Below are 22,614 nucleotides of genomic sequence, written 5' to 3'. Positions count from 1 at the left end.
ATAAAAGTTACTTATGCTAATTGTAGACAATGAAGGGTCATTATCTTCATTGATAATGAAGTGCTTCTAATACTTGTGCTTTTATTCATTTATTCAAAAAGTGCTAAATAAGCCCCGAAGGGGCTTTTGGGGGGTTATTTGGGGCTCATTTAGGACTTTTTGAATAAATGAATAGAAGCACAAGTACAGGTTTTTTTTAATATTGTTTTCTGTAATAGATTAATCTTAAATGGCATTTTTCCTTTACTGACACAAGTTACTTACTCTTTGATTTAATAATAAAAATTCTTCGGTTCACCTGAGAGAAACTTGCAAGCTGATGTCCTTGATTATTTAAAATGAAAGCAGCTGCCTGTTTTCATCCGTCTGCATCCTGAAGAAACTCTTCTGCAACGTGTTCCAGCCCTAGGTTCCAGTTGACCCCGTTCACCTGTTTGGCATGAGGGGCCCAACCAACACTTACGGCTACCTGGACCACAGCCAGTCTAGTTGGAATGAGAGTTAGAGGCCATAGTCTGTCAGCTGGGAAAGCAGCTTTTATTCCAAGGTGTGCTAACCGAAAGGCCATGTGTTATTGTCACAACCGTGTACCTACATCAGTGTTGACATCTTTAAGGACTTTAGAATTGGGAAATCAGTTTAGCCCTATCTGCATGTGTAACAGACAACCATACAATTGTTTCAACTTGAGGTTGCTTTCAGAACAAATTCATTTCCCCCATACTCCTGGAGAAAAGCAGACCAGAGATGCTGGGTCAATCCAGAGTTATGGTTGGAAAAATGATGGAATAATTCTGCCCCTGGAGATAGGAGAGAGGGACTCCATCTTGTCAACTGTCATGGTTCCCATGTGAAAGTTATTGTTATCACTGAAATTGAATGAGAACACATAAGGGAAGAACAGGGAAATCCCCACAGAGTTAAAGAGGATGTGAAGATTGCTTCACATTTAATGTTTGTGTAAGTGCGTTGGGTTGGTTATGCGCTGTCTGAACATGTGCTCATTTCCATGGCTCATTGCAAGGGCAGACAGTCCGATGATACTCTTTAGAATCATTCCCATGGGGAGGGAACAAAGAAGCCTATAAAATAGAAATGCACATGTAAAAAGCATTGAAGAAAGTGCCAGTGTATTGATTTTGGCCATGGTTTGTGCTCTACCACCTGGTTACTGTGATTGCAGGAGCGCCTTTGCAGACGAGGAAGAACCTGGCCAGGGCTCAATCCAACATCCAAAGCCAGAGGCCATGTTTCTTCACTCTTAAGATAATTTGGGTTCAAATTATAGTCGCTTTACACACTCTGCCTCAAAAGCCCCAAGACTCTGTTTTGTTATGCTCGCCTAAACATGCCTTTCAAAGAGCTAGTTCTGTAAATACAACTTTATTATAATCCTCTCCTTTGCTTTTAAAAATGGATAACCACTTCCATTTATATGGTCCAACTTTTTCCCTTAATTTAAAACTTTTTTCTTGGATTAAGTTTGATGCCTTGAAACAGTAAGGACTCAAGCATACAGGACTGCGTGTTGGTGGTGAGGGAAGTAACTGCACCTCCGCCTGTGCTGGGTGGATCAACACGGAGTGTGGACGAACACAGGGATGTGTGGGTTTCTCACTAGCTGAGGGTGTTTTTAAATGTTGTATTTTGATGTTTGTTATTTTCTGAATATTCTACATTAGACCTTTGATTTATTCTTTGATGCATTCATTTGAATAATATTTTTAATCTCCAACCAGTTAGGTTTTTAATTTACACTTTTGTCACTGATTTTAGGTGTACAATGTTGTGTACACTACTGCCCAGTGTATGCTATGTTTGTAGACATTCTTTGCACACATAACAATGTGACATACTATATTTTTGCGAAGTAAAAAGTTCATTATATAGTTATTAACTCAACTCTGCAGTTATATTAGTGAAATACGTTGTGAAATTTATTTTTTGCCTACTAGAGCTCTTACAGGTTAATCTTGTCTTGGAGATTTTCATAGAATTTTCATCTACCGCCCATGCCTTTAAATTTCAACTTTTTTTATTTTGGCATTTTAATGCAATTTCATGCATTATAGGGACAAGCTATCGCTTACTATGAATTGCACCTTATATAAAGATCTTTTATCACATTTGCTTTGCTGTATCCATCAGTGAGAATTTGTATTATCAGTCACTAAAGCTCACAAAGTTAGTAAGCTTTGTGACCAGATGACTTGGGCAGGAATGGGCGAGTCTGTGTGGAGGGAGTGAAGAAACTGCTAGCCTTATTACCTAGACGTTGAGGGATTGTTTTATTTTAGTTTTTCTGCATTTCTCAGTATTTCATGTGATATCTTTCTTTTTATTCCAGTTTGCCAAGGCACTAGTAACAAACTCACGCAGTTGGGCACTTTTGAAGATCATTTTCTCAGCCTCCAGAGGATGTTCAATAACTGTGAGGTGGTCCTTGGGAATTTGGAAATTACCTATGTGCAGAGGAATTACGATCTTTCCTTCTTAAAGGTTGGTGACTTTGATTTTCCTACACAAATAAAATTGGAGAAAATCTAAGTGGAGAAAGCCCTGGGCAGAATTCCACTTGAAGTGTGTTTAATTTTGCTGTGGCAATGACAAGTCTTACAGAGCTCCAAATGAGAGTTTTAAGAGAAAGCCATTTTACCAGCTAGTGTCAAGTAATAGCTAGAAAAGAATATCAAAGAGAAACAGGCTAATCTGGAGTTCCACTGTCATCATAGACACAGATGTTTATCCCTGACCATTGCCTCAGTCATGGTGTGTTGCCATACTAGCTCTTAAAAACTCTTTTTAAAAGCCCTGCTTTGCACCATTTGCCTGTTTCCTTAGTGTAAATACTCCTACCAGAGCTGATATCAAGCTACTAAGAGTTTCACCCAGCTGGTCGCAGAATTATTACTTCACAATAGGTGCTAATGACCCCATAGGAGCCAGCTCTGAAGGCTTCAGAGTTTCATTGAACTTTGGATGAGATTTACTTCGCCTTCTGTTTTTCTTTTTCCTTTCCTTTTTAAATAAGAAATAATGCAAGACAGATACAAAGTAATTCTTTTTACTTTCCATTTTCACTGGAGAGTGTTGAACCCCATGCGGCATGAGAGCACGGCGTTCCAGAACAATGCTTACTGCTCGTTATCACAGGCGTCAAAGGCTAACGTGCAGGGATTGTTGCAAATCGTGGAAATGCTTCCTCCTGTGTCCATGACTGCAGTCATCTACCTGTTTTACATTTGTTGAGCACTCGTGGGCATTAGGGTTCAACTGAGTGTCCTAGGGCTCCCTGGACCCATTTTAGACCTTGAGTTCTTGAGTCCTCAAAAGAGAAATCACGCATTTATGTTTTCTCTTCTTAGACCATCCAGGAGGTGGCTGGTTATGTCCTCATCGCCCTCAACACTGTGGAGCGGATTCCTTTGGAAAACCTGCAGATCATCAGAGGAAACATGTACTATGAAAATTCCTATGCCTTAGCAGTCTTATCTAACTATGATGCAAATAAAACCGGACTGAAGGAGCTGCCCATGAGAAACTTACAGGGTGAGAGGCTGGGATGCCAAGGCTGGGGGTTTATAAATGCAGAGAGCAGTTCCGACGGCTCCCAGTGAGCTTGTCACTCAATTCTACCTTGGAGAAGACTTTTATTTTTATCCAGTACATGTGCACTGAGTGCCAGCTGTGTGTAAGATACTGCAGGGGAAGTTACTGAGAAGATGGCAGATACTGGAATGGGAAGATTTAAGCGGGGTACCAGTGTTTCCATGGACATGAAAAAATACGGAGAGATAGTAAGAAATTGTAAAGATTCTGAGTAAAAGAGAGTATGAGCAGACAAGCTGGGCAGGAATCGTGAATCTATGTGCATAGACAGTGAATAAACTGCCAGTCTTTTTACCTGGACCTCAAGGATAAAAGACATACATGCAGTAAAAATCAACTCACATTGAGGATAGTTTCGAGAGTTGCACTGCTACACAGAAAACCATGTGTAAGTTAAGGACAGAGAATGAGGTGTTCTAGAACTTTGAATTTTTATGAGTAGGACACATGAGGCTCCTGTGAGAGGAAACAATGAAGGATGATAGAAGAGAGGGAAGTTGATTTTTAAAAACTGGAGACAGCAGTGATTGTGCCTCACTGGGCAGTAGGTTTGGGGCCAGGAATGTTAAATCGGTGACTTCATTTAACGCTCACAACCTTTCTTCAAAGTAGGCATTGTACAAATGCTCCTTGACTTACGATGGGATCCTATCTGGCTGGACCCCGCCAAGGGTGAAGGCGTCATTAGGTCGGATTTCAGGGCTGATTGAATGTGTATTGCCTTCACACCATGGCAAAGTCGAAAATCTATGTTAAATCATGGTAAGCCAGGGACTGGCTGTGCTCTGCCATTTCACAAATAAATAAATGGCAGTCAAGTAACTCCCTTGAGGCCCCCAGCTTGTGAATGGAGAAGCCAGCTATGGCCACCAGTCTCTGCCCCAGGGTTCTCAACACCCCTCCTGTGCCATGCAGTTCTGACAGGGAGGCAGTGCTGGTAGGAAAAGGGTGTGATGAAAGGGGTGCCCAGCAGAGGGAGTCATATCGGAAGTGACAGGAGCCCAACAGGAGTGCAGCTCTGGGACCCAAGCCAGCACCTCCAGGCGTGGGTCCTCGGTTCACCACCTATAAAATTGTGTGATTCCCCCACACCCCCTGCTTCTCAGAGCAGCCGCGCACATGCTTGTGCTGTGCCTGCTTCCTGTGAGATGGCCTGGTACACAGGTTCCTACAGTGCGCCTCACACGCTGTCTTGGAGGGAGGCAGCCTGTGCGGGTGCCTGGACCTCAGAGCCAGACCCTCTGGGTTCCTGCCCCGCCCCATCCCTCAGCAGCCAGAAGGCTCCGGACCACATTCTCCAATCCCTCCGTGTCTCTGTTTCCTCATCTTCAAAAATGTGGATGGCATAGCTGCTAAAATAATGGTGACATACTTCCTAGGTGGTACAGAAAATTAAGTGACTGTAGGAAAAGGTCTCAGCAGCTCCTTCCACTTCCTCGGTATAATTGCTTTTTAAATCAAGGCTGGGACTGTATAGATACAGATTAGTTAATGTGATATCATTAATAGCTAACCTAGTGCCTGCCATAGGGTGAGCCTCCGTTACACCTGGGTGTCTGCCTCCTCCGCTAAGCCACCCGGAAGTGGCTCCTGCAGCCTCCCTCACCTGTGCTGGCCCTCCTCTGGCAGTCACTGCCTGGGGTGTGCTGAAGGCCCGCTCTGACTCTCCCTCTGTGTTCTCCCCACCCCACCCCCTGCTGTCTCTCAGTTCCTTGGTCTGTTGTCCAAGCTGCCACAGCTGCCTGGACAGCCCTGTTGGTGTTTCCAGCCCTGCCCTCTCCTGAGTTCCATCCACCTGTGCACGGCTTTCTCATGAGTGTTTTCACGGATGGTTCTGCTGTCCTCTCCAACCTGATAAACAAAGCACCACGATTCAGCCCTCATGACCCCAGGCTTCCTCCCTCGGTTCCTTGCTTCTGCGCATCCACTGAAGAAGCCGTTCACCTGTTCCACTGTTTCCCTGCACTGCGTCTCCTGTCTGCAGGAAGCCTTCAGCCCTCACTTCCACACTCCTCTAAGATGTGTGCCTGTCCCCTCCTGGGAAAGCTTTTTCCTAGCAGCCTCCAGGGGTGAATCCCTCCTTTCCCACATTGGTACTATGTACACACACACACACACACACGCCCATTCCCTGCCTGGGGCGCTGGGCGTTGCTTCATGTATCAAAGGTCGATTTTCTCTCTGTTAAAATCACAGATGGTCATTGCACCATTGTGAGAATGAATGAAGATAGTGCTTATAAATCAGCCAGCGAGGTACCCAGCCTCGCTGTGTGTCAGGGTCTCCCTGGGCATAAGGTGGTTAGAGTGTGTGACATATCTGTCCCCAAGCCTGTCAGCTCTCAGATCGAAGCCAGTGGGTCTAATTCATCCTTGCGGCACCCACAGCACTTGCACAGTGTTTTGTACACATATGTCGTTCTGTCAATGTTCATGTTTAATGTCATCGATGGAACACTCCCACTTTGTAAAGGCTTGAATGTGTTCATCCCTGACCTTTCCACATCTTCTTAGTTCTTACTTGGAAACAGCTGTACAGTTTCAATGCCCTGTGCATCCCTGGAGTCTATCTGTCTCTGTCATACATTCAGATTCTTGCTTCGTGTCACTCTCACACCCTTTTCTCTAATGAAAAGCTCCGCCTGGGCATGCAAGGTGGAGGCTGACCCCTCACCTGGCATCCAGGACTGTAGTGCTCGGGACCTGCCTCCCTGCCCTGCCTACCCCCTACATCATGTGACCATTCCAGTCCAACCGATCAGTCCCTCAGGACCCCCAACTTACCACATGCATATCATTTATGCTGTGACCACTGACTAAACTATTCTCTTCCTTCCTCCCCATATTTCTAAATTTCTAATCATTGCTCAAAGCCCAATTCAGAGAAAACCCTAGCTTCTCCATGGCACTATCATTAACAATTTTATCTGGCTGTCCCCCAGGAAGTTCACTGGGCTAATCGCAGGACTCTTGTTTGCACCATGGCATCTCTTTAGCAGAACATAAATGTGAAGAGCACGTACATCCTTCATGGGAATTTAAAGGAGCTGGAAAGGGTGCTCACAGCAGTTCCATTCTCCCACAGAAATCCTGCATGGCGCCGTGCGGTTCAGCAACAACCCTGCCCTGTGCAACGTGGAGAGCATCCAGTGGCGGGACATAGTCAGCAGCAACTTTCTCAGCAACATGTCGATGGACTTCCAGAACCACCTGGGCAGCTGTAAGTATCACATGCACACTATCTCTGCCTCCAGTTCCTATGCGGGGAAGCTCTACAGCACTGGGGTGGGGGAGAGAAGCCATGTTTAGTAAGTCACATTAATCAGAAACAAAAAGTAAGCAAAATATCTGACCACTAGAAGAGCATGTATTTACCACAGACGTAGACATGGTTTTTTTGTGGCAGGTGGCAGCCCAGCTGGTTGGCAGTGCAGGCCACCTGAGGCAGATCCCCTGCAGGGACAGCACTTGTGTCCCGAGAAGAGCTGCTGTTCACAGGGCGGGCAGCACCAGGGCCTCTCCCAGCCTGTCCTGCTGAGACTGGCCAGACTCCTGCATGCTGCTGAGTCTCCAGAGGCTCCCCGGCCCTCCTGAAGCACCAGGGCTGAATCCACCCCCAGCTGAGGGCGTGAACACTGCCACATAGAGTCACACACACAGCTGGGCACTGCCCATGGGGAGGAAGTCTGTCCATGTTTCCTTGAATGCTGGTGGCCTGGTCCCTGTCCCATTCACCAGTGAGGCAGCCTGTGGGGAAGCCTGGCAGGAAATCAGGGGCAGGTCAGGGTGGCGCCCTGGCTGAGGCCAGCGCTGATGGGGAACTCTGAGACGCAAGCTCACACTCACCCAGCTCCCCTGGGCTTTGCCTATTCCTGATCGCCCGGCCTTTCTGTTCTTTAGAATAAGAAGTGATCACCATTTCCTGCTTCTCTGTTTCTCCACAACTGTGCAGTGGATGCCTGTTTATTTTCTGCCCTCAAAAACAAAAACAAAAAGAGAGAGAGAGATCTGACATGAATCTTCAAAATCATCAACTAGAGGACTTTAGATTTTTGCATATTTGTTTTATTTTTTATTTTATGGATAGATTATGATGAAATGCCCATAATACAAGATTTTCCATCTTAATCATTGTAAGTTATAATGTCAGTGGCATTACACATCCACATTGGTGTGTGGCCATCACCACTATCCACACACAGAACTCTTTCATCTTGCAAAGCTGAAACTCTACCCATTAGACAGTAACTCCCTGCTCTCCCTTCCTTCCCAGCCTCTGGCCCTGGCAGGCAATAGTCCACTTGATGTCTCTGTGAATTTGACTGCTCTGGGGCTCTCATACAGGTGGAATCATGTAGTATCTGTCCTTTTGTGTCTGGCTTATTTCACCTAGCAAAATGTCCCGAAGTTTCATCCATGTTGTAGCATGTGTTAAGAATGTCCTTCCTCTTCATGGCCAAATAACATTCCATTGTATGTTGACACTACATTTTGTTCGTCCATTCACCCATCTACAGACACTGGAGTTGTTTCCATCTTTTGACTGTTTGAATAATGCTGCTGTGAACATGAGTATTGAGGCTGTTTGTTTTATAGATATATTATTCCACCAGATACCCATCCCGATACCTACTATGTTTGCAAGAAACTGAAAACTTTATTTTACATAGCAACATTTCGTATTATGAGATCAAGGTTAGCATTTCTTCAGCTGTCTGGTGGACAATGGGGAGGTTAAATTGTGCACATTTTTTTAATGAACCTGGAACAGTTATGGGGCCAGTGTTTGCCATGGATCAGGTCAGGCAGCCCACAATAGCAGGCCTCCATGTTCTGTACAACAACTGTGGGAAAGACCCACAAAGAAGGTGCTGGAAAGGGGAATGATGGGTGGGCTCGTGCAGTAAAAAGACTCAAATACTACAGGGCTTTGAACTATAGACCAATATAGCATTGCTTTAAGAATAAACATAAAAATAAGACAAATAAGAATAAGCCTAGCAAAATTAAAAGTCCATAAAGAGCTGACATTTCAAGCCAATAAGGGAATAATTCATTGTTCAGTAAGTTGTCTGGAATGACTTAACTATTAGGGGTGAAAATATCACAGTGAGAGAACTATAAAGAGTTTTTTAAAAAGAACTAGGTATGTTGGGTTAGTCGCATTGGAGAGTGCAAATTCACCATCGACCTGGTACCTGAAATTCCCTTCTTCCCATCTAGAGGCAAGTTGGGACTGCTGCCAGGCTCCTGCGGTAAACAAAGCCCCTCTCTTGACTGGTGCTTTATGGCTACACATTCCTGCTCAGGATGGGTCTCATTTAGTCTTCACCAAAAAAAAAAATCTCATGAGATGATTTAAGTGTTTTATGGACAAGATGTCTAAGATTCAGAAAAATTTCACAGTGTGCCCAGCTTTTATGTTTATGTTGAAGTTGGGCATTAGAAGTTAGAATGAATGAGTTTACTTGAAAGAAAATTAAAATAAATCCATCACCTACTCCATGTAATATAAATTCCAAATGCATATTAAATACATATAATATTTAAAATATATGTAAGTGCCGGAAGGAAACATAAAGTAAAGATGAATATTTTATAATATCAAGTTGAAGAAAAGCCAAAATCTGACATCATAAAAGAAAACTTTCATGTAAAATATGTTAATGGCTACCAGGAAAATATTGTGCAATGTCTGATTGCCATGAAGAGGGTTAATGTCCTTGCCATATCCCTCCCTGAAGTCATCTTTAAAAGACTACGAAAGAGATGAATCTCTTCATAAAAACCTGACCCAGAACATGAGCAGCCTCTCCTTCTCCCTCTCTCTTTCTCTCTCTCTTTCTGTCACACACACACACACACACACACACACAAAGATGGCCAAGAAATAAAGAAAGATGTTCTTTCTAATGTAGTAAAAAGGTCAAAATAAAATAAGAAAGCATCACATCTTCCTTTGTGAAGTATTTGGGTTCCTTTTGCTTTTAAACACCTGGGTCAGCCGGGGTGTGGAGAAACAGAAATTCTCATGTTCTGCTTGTGGGCATGTATGTTAATAAAACCAAGCTTGGCAATATGCCTGCAATATGTATCTAAAGCTTCAAAGTATGTATAGCTTTGACCAATGAATATCACACTTAGGAATAAGAGAAAAAGAAATAATAATGAAAGTGAAAATCATAAGAGATGTACAAACATATTCTTATACAAGAATCCTTGCAGCCTTACTTATAATAAATTTTCTGAACAAATTATATATCTAAAAATAACAGATTGGTTGAATAAATTATGCTGCAGCAATGCTATTGATAATCATGTTAGATAGAAGCATATTTAAAGGCATGGAAAAATTGTCATGTTTTATCTGGGTTTTTAAGGTTATAACACAATGTTTAGTGGGATTCCAATTCCTGTATATACATAGACTTATATGTCTATATTGATTAACTCTGGATGAGTCTCATGTCTTCTTTTTGCTTTCTTCTATTATCCATATTTTATACGATGTGCCTGCATTTCTTTTTTGTAACAGATGGTCAATACTAGAATCATAAACAGATCTTAAGTTTGTTTGTTGGCAAACGTTTCCCCTGTTAGGAAAAGATGCATTTTTCTTTTAAACATTTCTCTCTTACACAACGATTACGTGCTTATAATAGAAATTTGAAAATTATATGTGAGTACAGGGTAAAAAGTAGAAAGAATGGGATTGCACGCTGCAGACCTAGCTGCTTTTAGCATGCCTCTGTATGACCTTGCTTTCTCTAGACCTCTGTCGCAGTCTCTCTGCCTCCCTCCTCACAATGTCCATCCCCCGCTGTCGCTGTCGTGATGCCAGCCTCCCCAGCCTTCATGACTCTAAGGAGCACCAGTGCGGCATTAGCGCCCTTCGCCCTGGTGGTATCCTGGCTTCACAGTCACATGGGAGATTGATCGTCAGCTTTTCTGTTTGAAATCTAAATTCTTCCTGACTGCAGGGGACCTCGGGACCCATGAACTCCTCTAGTTTACTATGTCTTCACAGTAAAAGATATCTGCATGACTGGACTCTCTAACAAATTTGGTGGTTAACCTGCTCTTTCTATATAGATATAGCACTTCGACCTTCAGACTTCTCAATACTGATAAAAAGAAAACATGACAGATGAGAGAAAAACCTTTGCAGCTGTAATTTGTAATCAACTAATTATAAAAACTGCAAAAATTGACCAGATAGCTAAGATTTTACACAGTCATTAAAGTGATCTGCACTGTTAACATTTCACCCTCTGTGTACCATTCTATGCTTCTCTCTGGTTTGGAGTCTAGAAGGTTTTATTTACAGGCCATGACTTAACAATCCCAGAATGGCTGACACATGCAGTCACTCAAGACTGGACACAGCAAGGAAGCAGTGGGTCCATGCCAAAGGCTCAGCCAGACGAGACACTCTAGCTGTGGCGGGAGATGCCAGGGAATGCTCCATGCCCAAGCAGATTGTAAACAAGGAACCTCAAATTCATGAAAAATTCTCGCTTATGTGGCCTGTATCAGTAATTACTCTCTGCCTCAGTTTCCACAGCTGACATGTAAATAAAAGCAGTTCATGGTTCATCTTCTTTTCTTATCGGGGTCTCTTAAGTGATTCTACAAACCAGTCAGCCAAACAATCAGAGAATAAGTTGAAAAGATTGTCTTCATTTATTGAACGTGTTTAACTCAGGCCTGGGAAAGGGTGTCATCAGTTTCTCATCATTCCTTCCCTTTCACTGAGATATGCATCTATTACTTTTACATTTCAGGCCAAAAGTGTGATCCAGGCTGTCCCAATGGGAGCTGCTGGGGTGCAGGAGAGGAGAACTGCCAGAAACGTAAGTCAGTGAACAGTCCTCAGACCCACATGTGACCGCCGCTCTCTTCCTTCACTTACTTAGATGATTGGATTTGTTTTCCCTTTGAAGACTCCGGAGAGTTATTTTATTACAGGGCCAGATGTGAACTGGTAGGTGAAGGACAGTCTTGCAAATCTCACCGCATGTGGTTAATCCAGGGTGGGCTATTTTGGGTGCTTCAGCCTGTCACAAATAAGTGAACACCAGCAGGTGCCGGGCACGATGGTTCTCGCCTATAATCCCAGCACTTTGGGAGGCCAAGGTGGGCGGATCACGAGGTTAGGAGATTGAGATCATCCTGGTTAACACGGTGAAACCCCATCTCTACTAAAAATACAAAAAATTAGCCGGGCGTGGTGGCGGGCGCCTGTAGTCCCAGCTACTTGGGAGGCTGAGGCAGGAGAATGGCGTGAACCTGGGAGGCGGAGCTTGCAGTGAGCCGAAATCGCACCACTGCAGTCCAGCCTGGGCAACAGAGCGAGACTCCGTCTCAAAACAACAACAACAACAACAATAAGTGAACATCAGCAGGTACCCCAGCCCTGTCCTCTGAACACAGCACACTTTCCTGGGAATGGAAGACTTGTCCCTGTTGACAGCAGTCACCAGGTTTCTTGTTTCCTCTCCCTCCCTGGCTTTCTTTGGTATCCACCTACACAGAAGCCTGAGCACGGTTTCTCATGGGGACTTTTCCATGTGGACCGTGCTTTATGATGGAGAGGGCCATTCTCCTGGGTATGGCTGTCTGGCTCAGCCTCTCAGTGGCCAAGGAACCTGTGGACATGAGCTCAAAAACGGACCCTATGTCCTTAAGCTAAATTGTGGGATGGCTGTTAGACCCTTCTAAACACTACTTCCCAGGCCAGGCACGGTGGCTCAAGCCTGTAATCCCAGCACTTTGGGAGGCCGAGGCGGGCGGATCACAAGGTCAGGAGATGGAGACCATCCTGGCTAACACGGTGAAACCCCGTCTCTACTAAAAAATACAAAAAACTGGCCGGGCGAGGTGGCGGGCGCCTGTAGTCCCAGCTACTCGGGAGGCTGAGGCAGGAGAATGGCATGAACCCGGGAGGCAGAGCTTGCAGTGAGCTGAGATCTGGCCAGTGCACTCCAGCTTGGGTGACAGAGCGAGACTCCGTCTCAAAAAAAAAAAAAAAAAAAAAAAAAAAAACACTACTTCCCAGCAGGTATTTTTGTTCTTTGTATGTGCTTCCTGCATTGCCCAAGATGTATCTAATTATTTAGCAGGTCTCAAAGTCTAGACTTGATCTGATCAGTTCTCTTAAGTGATTAAAAATAAATCAGGAGACAAAAGAGGCAATCAGAAAAGGGCACGGTTTGACTTAGCTTGAGTGTGATTTCACTGGAAGCAAATGTGTCTTCACTTTTTCGTGAAAAAGTCTGCAAGCACTCTGCGACGTCCCTGGGAAAAGATCCTACCCTCACTCTTCAGCTCACAGGGGACCTTTGCTCTTTTTCAGTGACCAAAATCATCTGTGCCCAGCAGTGCTCCGGGCGCTGCCGTGGCAAGTCCCCCAGTGATTGCTGCCACAACCAGTGTGCCGCGGGCTGCACGGGCCCCCGGGAGAGCGACTGCCTGGTAAGATGCCCCTCCGGCAGCCTCCCTGGAGCAGGCTATGGCTGCACTCTCTCCACCCACACCACGACAGAGGACCTCCTGTGGGGGAGCTGTCAATTAGCATTTGTAGTAACAGAGAGGATATTGCCCTCTGCCTGGTGACAAAGTATCTTTAGTATCCTGCCTCCACCACTCACTGAGACCTTGGGAAAATGATAGGACCTCCATACCTCCATTTCCTCACCTGACAATGATGCATAACAAAGTCCCCCCCAGTTGAATGCTTAAATGATGCGACGCCTGTGATGTCCAGCATTAGGACCTGGGCACAGAACAAGCACTAAATACTACATGCAAGTATTTGCATGAATGTGCCTTGTTGCCAGCAGCACACTCTCTTTATTGTTTGACATCGGCTATACCTCTAGAGACTTGACACTGTGAGGTCCCTAAGATACCTATGGAGAACCGCACAGGTCTTGCTGACTGGGGCTGCATTAGGGCCTCCTGACACGGATCCCTCGGCTCCTCCACCACTGCTCAGGCACCTCCTGAGCTGCACCCTGCCCTCAAGGGGTCCTGAAGTACTCACTCTCGCCCCATTACTGCAGAAAGTGCCAGCAGAAGCCTTGCTGCCCCAGTGGGCTCTGGGCAGCACTGGAGGGTGCAGGTCAGAAGTGTCTTGGAAGTCCTGGAGACGCCAAGGCTGGTGGATGTGACTGCTGGAGTGGGAGCTGGTGTGACGAAGCCCTCCCTAAGACTAAATCCAGATCTCTCTGTGGTTTCAGGGAAGATTCCTAAATTCCAGAGGCTGGACCCAGACCCAGGAATTGTGACTTGGTTGGCCTGGGCTGTTTCTAATGTGAGCCCCAGGGAGAAGACTGTGAAGACGTAGGGTTGATCCTAGGGAGAGCCCCCGCTGCATTGGGTCTGGCCCCTTTACAGGGCATCGTTCTAGCAAGGCTTTCTGCCATTCAGCAATACATTATAAAATGTACCCTCAACTGTACTTTATAAGGGAAGCCCAGTGTAATCTGAGTTTAAACATAGTTTCACTTCATAGTCACCGCTATAATATGTGAACTCCATCATCTGTATGTTAGTAAAGAGACGTATTTTTATAATAATCCATAAATTATGATAGGTGGGACAGTGCACCTAAGAAAAAAATGGACTTTTTAGAGAAGGGTCTTTCTGACTCTGCAGAGGGCACCAGCTCGGTTTTCCCCACTAGTTGAACACTGAGCTGTGAAGATGGTAACTTGGGCTTTCTGATAGGAGTCAACACAGTGCTGCGCTTCCTCCGTGTGTGGCGCTGAGTGTCCTTACGTCACTTGCCCAGAGTGTCCTTTCTCCTCCACAGGTCTGCCGCAAATTCCGAGACGAAGCCACGTGCAAGGACACCTGCCCCCCACTCATGCTCTACAACCCCACCACGTACCAGATGGATGTGAACCCCGAGGGCAAATACAGCTTTGGTGCCACCTGCGTGAAGAAGTGTCCCCGTGAGTCCTCCTCTGTGGGCCCTCTGACTGATCAGGCATCTTTATCCCGCTCTGTCTCCTGCTGAGCCCTGGAGTATCCCGTCTTGGAGAGTCTTTGGGTGGATGTGTTTGCCTCGCTAGGGGGAGGCAACCCTGTGCCCGTCCAGGCACAGAGGCGAGGGGCTGCCTTGCTCCCGAGGAGCGGGCAGGTGGTGGCCATCTCCACCCACGGGGGCTGCTCAGTGCACAGGGTAGAACTTGGGACCAGGCCACTTCACAGGAGAAACACCTGCTGCTCAGCCCTCACCATTCATCCAGCATCCACAGCCGAGAGTATTCAGTTGTCTGCTGGGCACAAAGCCGTGGGCATGTCACTATTTAGTGCTTGTGCCAAGCAGGTATTTAATAGACCGAAATCAGAGAGTCTATCAGAAGACCTGCCTTCTTGAGTGGTTAAAATTCTAGTGAAAGTTATGCCTCTTAGTATTGCAGAGGTTTTCTCTTTGTTTTTATTTTGTTTTGTTTTAATGGTTTGGGTTTGAGTTTTGCATGTTTGTACTTACATTTGTACTGGTGACTCCAGAGTTTAGGGAAATTGTGACATAAAATACTTCCTGATAGAGAAAGCAAAACTTTGTCTAATGAAAGAGTTTTAGAAGCCAGTCTTGATCTCTAGAAGGGGAGATTAACTGAGAAAAAAAATTGAAAGAAAAATTATGAGGGGTAGATTTTACCCTGCCAGATTTGTGTACATGAAAAATATTACACTCTGTATGGGGAAAAAAAAATACAAAATAATAAGCCATTATAAGGTAAATGACAAACGAAGCTAAAGAAAAATGTGCCACAGTGATGACACAGATATAGTCTTTGAGATGGGATTTAATAGAGCTTTAAAATCCATAGGAAAATACTTCGAGCCAATCACTAAGGTCCTATAAATATTTTTGAGGATCTTCTTGGGGAACTTAAAACAGGAAGAGGCCGGGCACAGTAGCTCATTGGCTCATGCCTGTAATCCCAGCACTTTGAGAGACCAAGGGGGCGGGATTGCCTGAGGTCAGGAGTTTAGGACCAGCCTGGCCAACAGGGTGAAACCTCGTCTCTACTAAAAATACAAAAATTAGCTGAGCGTGGTGGTGCACACCTGTAATCACAGCTGCTCAGGAGGCTGAGGCAGGAGAATCACTTGAACCCAGGAGGCAGATGTTGCAGTGAGCTGAGATCACACCACTGCACTCCAGCCTGAGTGACAGAGCAAGACTCCATCTCAAACAAACAAAAAAGGAACACATAGAGCTCCTAAAAATAACACAGAAGTCAGCTATCAACACAAATGAATTACTTTAAAGGTGGGAGCAGGTGGAGGAGAGGGCTGAGGTGCCTGCTGGGACACAGCACGGCTGGCCCCTCAAGGGACCCAGGGCCACGTCAGGAAGGGCCATGGAGAGCAAAGCTGGCATCAGCTGCAAGAATAAAATGCAGCCTCACCTATAGCTGCTTCGGTGGAAGAGTGCTCGTTTTAGGTTTATGCATTTTTAATGAGCATTCCAGCTTTAACCATAAGCCCTGAGGACAGATCCTACGAGGAAGAACATGAGCTCACAGAGGTGCTTTAACCTAGTGAGCAACACCATGCTTTTTCCCTGGCACCTGTTTCCTGCCCTGATGAAACACCTGTATTATCCACGCTGTGGCCTAGAATTTATTAAACTATTGAACGGAATTCCTTGTCTATTTGCAACCTTTCATTCTTTGTCCTTAAAGTAAATAAAGCCAAAGGAGGATGGAGCCTTTCCATCAGTCCTCGAGAGGAGGACCTGGACTGTCTGTGTGAGGCCCGAGCACCTGGCGCCACCGTCATCACCTTCCTTTCATGCTCTCTTCCCCAGGTAATTATGTGGTGACAGATCACGGCTCGTGCGTCCGAGCCTGTGGGGCGGACAGCTATGAGATGGAGGAAGACGGCGTCCGCAAGTGTAAGAAGTGCGAAGGGCCTTGCCGCAAAGGTAGGAAGCCCGCTGGTGTGCGGATGAGGCTTGTTCTCAGCTGCTGAGGCTGGGCTTTCATGCCACCTCCAAATGAACACATCTTCTTCTCATTAAAAAACAACTATAAATATCATTTCTTTAAAACAAAAGATAAAGAGCTGCAAAGCCAGGTTAGGCAATGGGAAGGCACTGAAGGTTGTGATAGGGTGGGGGGCTCTGATGAGAACAGTGCACAGAGCCAGCCCCTCAGCAGCTGCCAGATGCCCAGCCCTGGGGAGAATCCAGGGAAGGCAGAGCTGGAAGCAGTCCAGCTCCACGCGGCCCATGGGAAATAATGAGGAGAATGCAAGGTCAGTGTGGGGTGACAGTGATGGCATCTCCTACACCGCCATAGCCCCAAAGTGTGCTATAGGTCCTCGTGTCCCCCTGCCCCCCACACCCTCCCCCCCACACCCTCCCCAGCCCCATCAGTGTTTGTTGAGTGAATGAAGATGATGTGGCAGTGGCAGTTCCCACAACTGGAATTCCTTCCTGCTTCCCTCTGCCTGTGGATCCCTAGCTATTAATCCACCAAATGTGAACGGAATACATGTCTCTCTTATCTCTGCAGTGTGTAACGGAATAGGTATTGGTGAATTTAAAGACACACTCTCCATAAATGCTACAAATATTAAACACTTCAAAAACTGCACCTCCATCAGTGGCGATCTCCACATCCTGCCGGTGGCATTTAGGGGGTGAGTCACAGGTTCAGTTACTTGTATAGAGAAAAACTAAGTCTGCCTTTTTAACTGGTAGAGACTGGTGATCAATAATCACCTGTTGTTTGTTTCAGTGACTCCTTCACACACACTCCGCCTCTGGATCCACAGGAACTGGATATTCTGAAAACCGTAAAGGAAATCACAGGTTTGAGCTGAATTATTACATGAATATAAATGGAAAATCAGTGTTGTAGAGCGAGAACTTTTCGACATATTTCCTTCTCCCTTGGAATAAAAACATTTCTTCCGAAATTTTACAATTAATGGCTAATGTTTTGATACTTTTCAAAAGTACAGTTTCCCCTGCAGGCAAAAGGGGACACGTTAAGCCCAGGCTTGGGTCATTCACTGCCCATGTGAACACACTTTCTCCCTCCTACCGGCCCCAGCCAGCTGCCTTGGTGACCCATAACCCCTGCGCGTAGAGGGAGAGGACAGGGGTAGGTGAGGGGCAGCCTGGGCCTCAGGCTTTTGAAACTGGATGCCAGAGTCCTGTGGGGCCACGGGCAAGCCTCGGGTCCATGACTGCCGCCTGAGCTCCGCTTCCTTCCTCTCTAAAATGGGAAAATTAGACCTATATAACACAACTGTTTTAGGGTTGGAATCAAATAAGGAAAATCTGTAAAGCTCCTTGTATGTGTTACCAGATCCATAATTGGCAGATAATCGCAGCAGGAGCCTCTTCGGGGTAATCAGATACGCCGCGCAGCAGGGGTCCCAGAGCCACAGCCAGAGGGGCGGCGGGAGACATGCGGAATCGCTGGGGGAGGCGAGAGGCAGCTGTGAACTCTGGCTAGCCTGCATCCGCCCATCCGCATGTACACTCAGAGAAGATGATAACGCAAAAGAAAGCAAATCCAATTTTCCCACTCACTGTTCCTATAATACAAAGTCCCTGAGAGTCTAGAGTAATGTCTCATACAAAAAAGAAACTCCTGTGTGGTGTGTGTCTGAGTCTCTTCTGCCTTACAGGGTTTTTGCTGATTCAGGCTTGGCCTGAAAACAGGACGGACCTTCATGCTTTTGAGAACCTAGAAATCATACGCGGCAGGACCAAGCAACAGTAAGTTGACCACAGCCAAAGCCTGGTAGATTACATTTTGCCTTTTTAGTTGGAAATTAGGCTTAACAGGAGAGTTGCTAAGATAGGGCACAGAGCTCCTGTATCTCTCTCCAGCATTCCCGAATGCTATCTCACATGAGCAGGCACAAGGATCAAGACTGAAGGACCACTGGCACAGGCTGTCCGCTGAACCACAGACTTCTCAGCGTTCGCCAGTGCTTCTGCTTCTGTGTCCACTCCAGATCCCACATTGCACTTAGTTGTCAGATCTTTTCAGTCCATTCTAACCTGTGTCTTTCCTTGTCTTTCATGGCCTTGACTCTTATAAAACGTGTTGTTCAGGTACTTTGCAGACTGTCTAACCATTTCAGTTCGGCTGGTGTTTTCTCAGGACGCAGTTGAGGTTATGCACATCTTATCACAGGGACCAGATAGACATTTTAGCACCACTCTTTAAGAATTTCCACATTTTCAGCTTTGACAATGGAATAGACCTGCAGGTGCTCACACATAAGCATCTTCAATATGGTAATGGTAATCATCAGTTTAGTGGTGTGGAGGAGGAGATGGGAATCTCTTAGTGAAACCCGCCTTGGAAGCAGCCTCCTTATGAGAACTGCTGCCCCTACTTGACTCCTAAAGCACTAGATAATACTGTGCAACATTAAAGAGAGTAAGAGTGCATGAAATATGCATTGCCTCCCATAAACTCCCTTGGCTCTGAATCTCTGATACTAAATACGTGGCTACCGTTGCTTCCCAGAAAAGCCTTTTTGCTCTGAATTCTCTGGAATACCTTCTTTGCCTGAGATTCTTATAAAAACAAGAGATTTAGAGCAATTTTCTTGGATGGCTGGTATGAGCCAGTTGGCTTAGCTGTAGGGATTTAAACAAGATAAGGGTTACTTACTTCTCACATTTAATGAGAAGTCTGGTGATTCCAGCTCCTACTGAGGCAGGGTGGCCACAGGTTCCAGGTCATGACTCACTGAAGCTCCAGGCCTACCCTGCAAGGAATATCTGGCTCTTCCCTGGTGTCTGGCCTCCCTGGGCATATGTGGGGGAGAATTCCTAATGGTATTGGTTACAGGCTCCTGTGCAAGACCACTCATCAGTGTAGGAGAAAGGAAAAAGATGGGGGAAAGAAGAGCAGCAGGGAGAGGAGAAGTCTCCGGATGATACTCTAACCCCCTGCCATCCAACATCTGAACATCAGTCTTTTCATCCAGTGCTCTCAGCTGGCCCAGTCCCCAGCCTGGGGTCAGATGAGAGCTTCCTGCAAATGCAGATCTCTTTCCTGTGGCTCCTTCTCAATTACAGACAGCTCCTCCACAAGGTGCACTCTGGCCTTTTACTCCCTCCCCAAACCAGCCCAGCCCTCCCAGCCTGCATCATCGTGGTCCTGCAGGGGCTAGAGGTTCTCACACCTATCGTGGTCCAGGAGGGGCTAGTGGTTCTCACACCCATCGTGGTCCAGGAGGGGCTAGTGGTTCTCATACCCACCGCGGTCCAGTGGGGCTAGTGGTTCTCACACCCATCATGGCCCGGCAGGGGCTTAGTGGTTCTCACACCCATCGTGGTCCATGAGGGGCTAGTGGTTCTCACACCCATCATAGTCCAGGAAGGGCTAGTGGTTCTCATACCCATCGTGGTCCGGCAGGAGCTTAGTGGTTCTTATACCCATCGTGGTCCAGGAGGAGCTAGTGGTTCTCACACCCATCGTGGTCCGGTGGGGCTGGTGGTTCTCATACCCATCGTGGTCCGGCAGGGGCTTAGTGGTTCTTAAACCCATTGTGATCCAGCAGGGGCTAGTGATTCTCACACCCATCATGGTCTGGCTGGGGCTAGTGGTTCTCATATCCATCATGGTCCAGGAGGGGCTAGTAGGTTCTCACACCCATCGTGGTCCAGGAGGGGCTAGTGGTTCTCACACCCATCGTGGTCCAGGAGGGGCTAGTGGTTCTCACACCCATCGTGGTCCAGGAGGGGCTAGTGGTTCTCACACCCATCGTGGTCCTTCATGGGCTAGTGGTTCTCACACCCATCGTGGTCCAGGAGGGGCTAGTGGTTCTCACACCCATCGTGGTCCTTCAGGGGCTAGTGGTTCTCATGTCCAACGTGTGCCTTCCTGCTCCTTCAGGTGACTGAAGACATCCCCTCTTCAGTCTGAATGACTTCCATCCAGTCATCTGATATACACATTGGACCACCCAATAGTGTCCTAGCATCATGTTGGATGGTGAAGAAAATGCCACAGTTCCTGCTCTCAGGACCTCACAACCTTGGGCATAGCTTTTTGGAGGAAGGCCCGGCTTCCCAGGCATCCCTCCCAGACCTGTTCAGAGGCCCCTGCTCCTTGCTTCCATGTTGCCCACACTCACTGTGCTCTTCACACCAACTCAAAATTATCTGCTTACAGGGTTGTGTCACCACCAGATCAAGGGTCCTTGAGAGGAGGAAACATATTTAACCTGCACAGAATTTAGGACACAGAACATCAAGTGTTTGTTCAATAAATATATGAATGGATAGAGGGACAGGTTGGGTGCTGGACAGAAGGACAAACCCACACTTTTGAAGTGTATTTGGCTGTTTGAGAGGCTTTTTTAGAATATGTTCTCAATTTCCAGGCAAAATGAAAATGGAGAAAATATAATGACATTAAAGCATTTTATTCATCCTCCCCATCTGCCAGTGGGGTTAAAGATACTAAATAAACAAGGAACTAGCTTTTGTCTGCAGGAACTTAAAAAACACCTGCAGTTTTCAAAAGTTGCAGTGTGTGCCTCCCACAGCATGACTTACCTTCATTGGAAAGCAGTTTGTAGCCAATCAAAGGTGGTCTGGAAAAACAAAGTTTTCAGGGATACATTGTTTTTATAATTTTCACCACATGATTTTTCTTCTTTCCAATGTAGTGGTCAGTTTTCTCTTGCGGTCGTCAGCCTGAACATAACATCCTTGGGATTGCGCTCCCTCAAGGAGATAAGCGATGGAGATGTGATAATTTCAGGAAACAAAAATTTGTGCTATGCAAATACAATAAACTGGAAAAAACTGTTTGGGACCTCCAGTCAGAAAACCAAAATTATAAGCAACAGAGGTGAAAACAGCTGCAGTAAGTCACTGCTTTCTCTTTTGTTTATGGAATTGGTTCTAATGGGTCTTTTATTTTTATTTAGAATATTGAAGGGCTATTCCCTTTAAAATCCTTTTTTCAGTTCCTTAAGAAGCAAATTAAAATCTTAAGATTCCTAATTGTGAAATTACCATGTGAATTCCATTAAAACTTTTTCCAGATCATTATCATTCAATAGGATGAATTTACCCTGAGGTTTAGGCTACCAATTATTTGTAATTTAAGTAACTAAATTTAGTATTAGTTATATTACCTTTTAGCTGTAGGTCACTCTCTGCTCATTTCAGCCTGTAAAGATTGCAGCTACACACACACACACACACACACACACACACACACACACACACGGGAATGGAATGAACACTTTACATCAACACTTCCTGTTCTTACTCTAGAGCTTTTGAAGCTGGCAAGAGCCTGGCCTGTGCTGGGCTTTGGCCATGGGCAGCGTCAGCTTTGAGTCAGGTGCTGGTCTGCCCTCCCTAGCTTCGAGGCCCCTGTCAATTCCCTTCATCTCTTTAGGTTTTGGCTTCCTCATCCATAAAATGGAGATATGAATGATTCCCACGCCATAGTGCTTGAGAGAATTCAGTGAAATTCTGTGTGTAAAACCCATCCATGGTGCCTAGCACATAGCACACAGCCAATGGCCCAATGGCCCCTATCGGCTGTGGGATTTGTCATCAGAACATCACCAGCTCTGCTCCAGGCTGCCCTGGGCACCATCAAAACACACCCTGTGCCCAGCAGCACCTGCCCCTCTGCACCCCTGGCCCCTTCAGCAGGGGTGGTGGCTGTGGGAGCACAGAAAACAAGGAGTCCCATCTGGTTTAATTGATGCCATTGCCAAAGGGGAGGACTCATGGCACCCCCTCTCGGGTGCCAGAGCGCCTGGCTCCCACCAGGAGGAAGACCTGTCCTCCACTGTCAGGCATATTTCAGTCTTCCCAGCAGCCAGCACAACTGTTTTGTCCTTCCAGTCACTGTCGGCCTCTGGGAAGCCCAGTCTGTGTCCTCCTCCTTCAGGGATGCCCAGCATGTCTGTGCCACCCAAAGTCACGGAGCACAGGACCCCTCCCGGGAAGGTGCCATCTCCTCTGGCCCCTTGGGTC

At 46.2% G+C, this 22,614-nt stretch overlaps 1 protein-coding gene across 1 annotated transcript in view; it reads left to right on the top strand.

The window, feature by feature from the left end:
• EGFR (epidermal growth factor receptor) overlaps positions 1 to 22,614 on the top strand; it is a 192,202-nt gene that overhangs the window by 121,623 nt on the left and 47,965 nt on the right. The window contains 11 exon segments of the mRNA XM_010380548.2: positions 2,348 to 2,499; positions 3,366 to 3,549; positions 6,694 to 6,828; positions 11,393 to 11,461; positions 12,964 to 13,082; positions 14,425 to 14,566; positions 16,438 to 16,554; positions 17,147 to 17,273; positions 17,372 to 17,445; positions 18,273 to 18,363; positions 21,282 to 21,481. Of these exon segments, the coding sequence (XP_010378850.1) occupies positions 2,348 to 2,499; positions 3,366 to 3,549; positions 6,694 to 6,828; positions 11,393 to 11,461; positions 12,964 to 13,082; positions 14,425 to 14,566; positions 16,438 to 16,554; positions 17,147 to 17,273; positions 17,372 to 17,445; positions 18,273 to 18,363; positions 21,282 to 21,481 (1,410 nt within the window).

This window comes from Rhinopithecus roxellana, chromosome 6 (genome assembly GCF_007565055.1).
Source record: "Rhinopithecus roxellana isolate Shanxi Qingling chromosome 6, ASM756505v1, whole genome shotgun sequence".
In the NCBI taxonomy this organism is placed as follows: domain Eukaryota; kingdom Metazoa; phylum Chordata; class Mammalia; order Primates; family Cercopithecidae; genus Rhinopithecus; species Rhinopithecus roxellana.
This window is presented reverse-complemented; position numbering and strand designations above follow the sequence as displayed.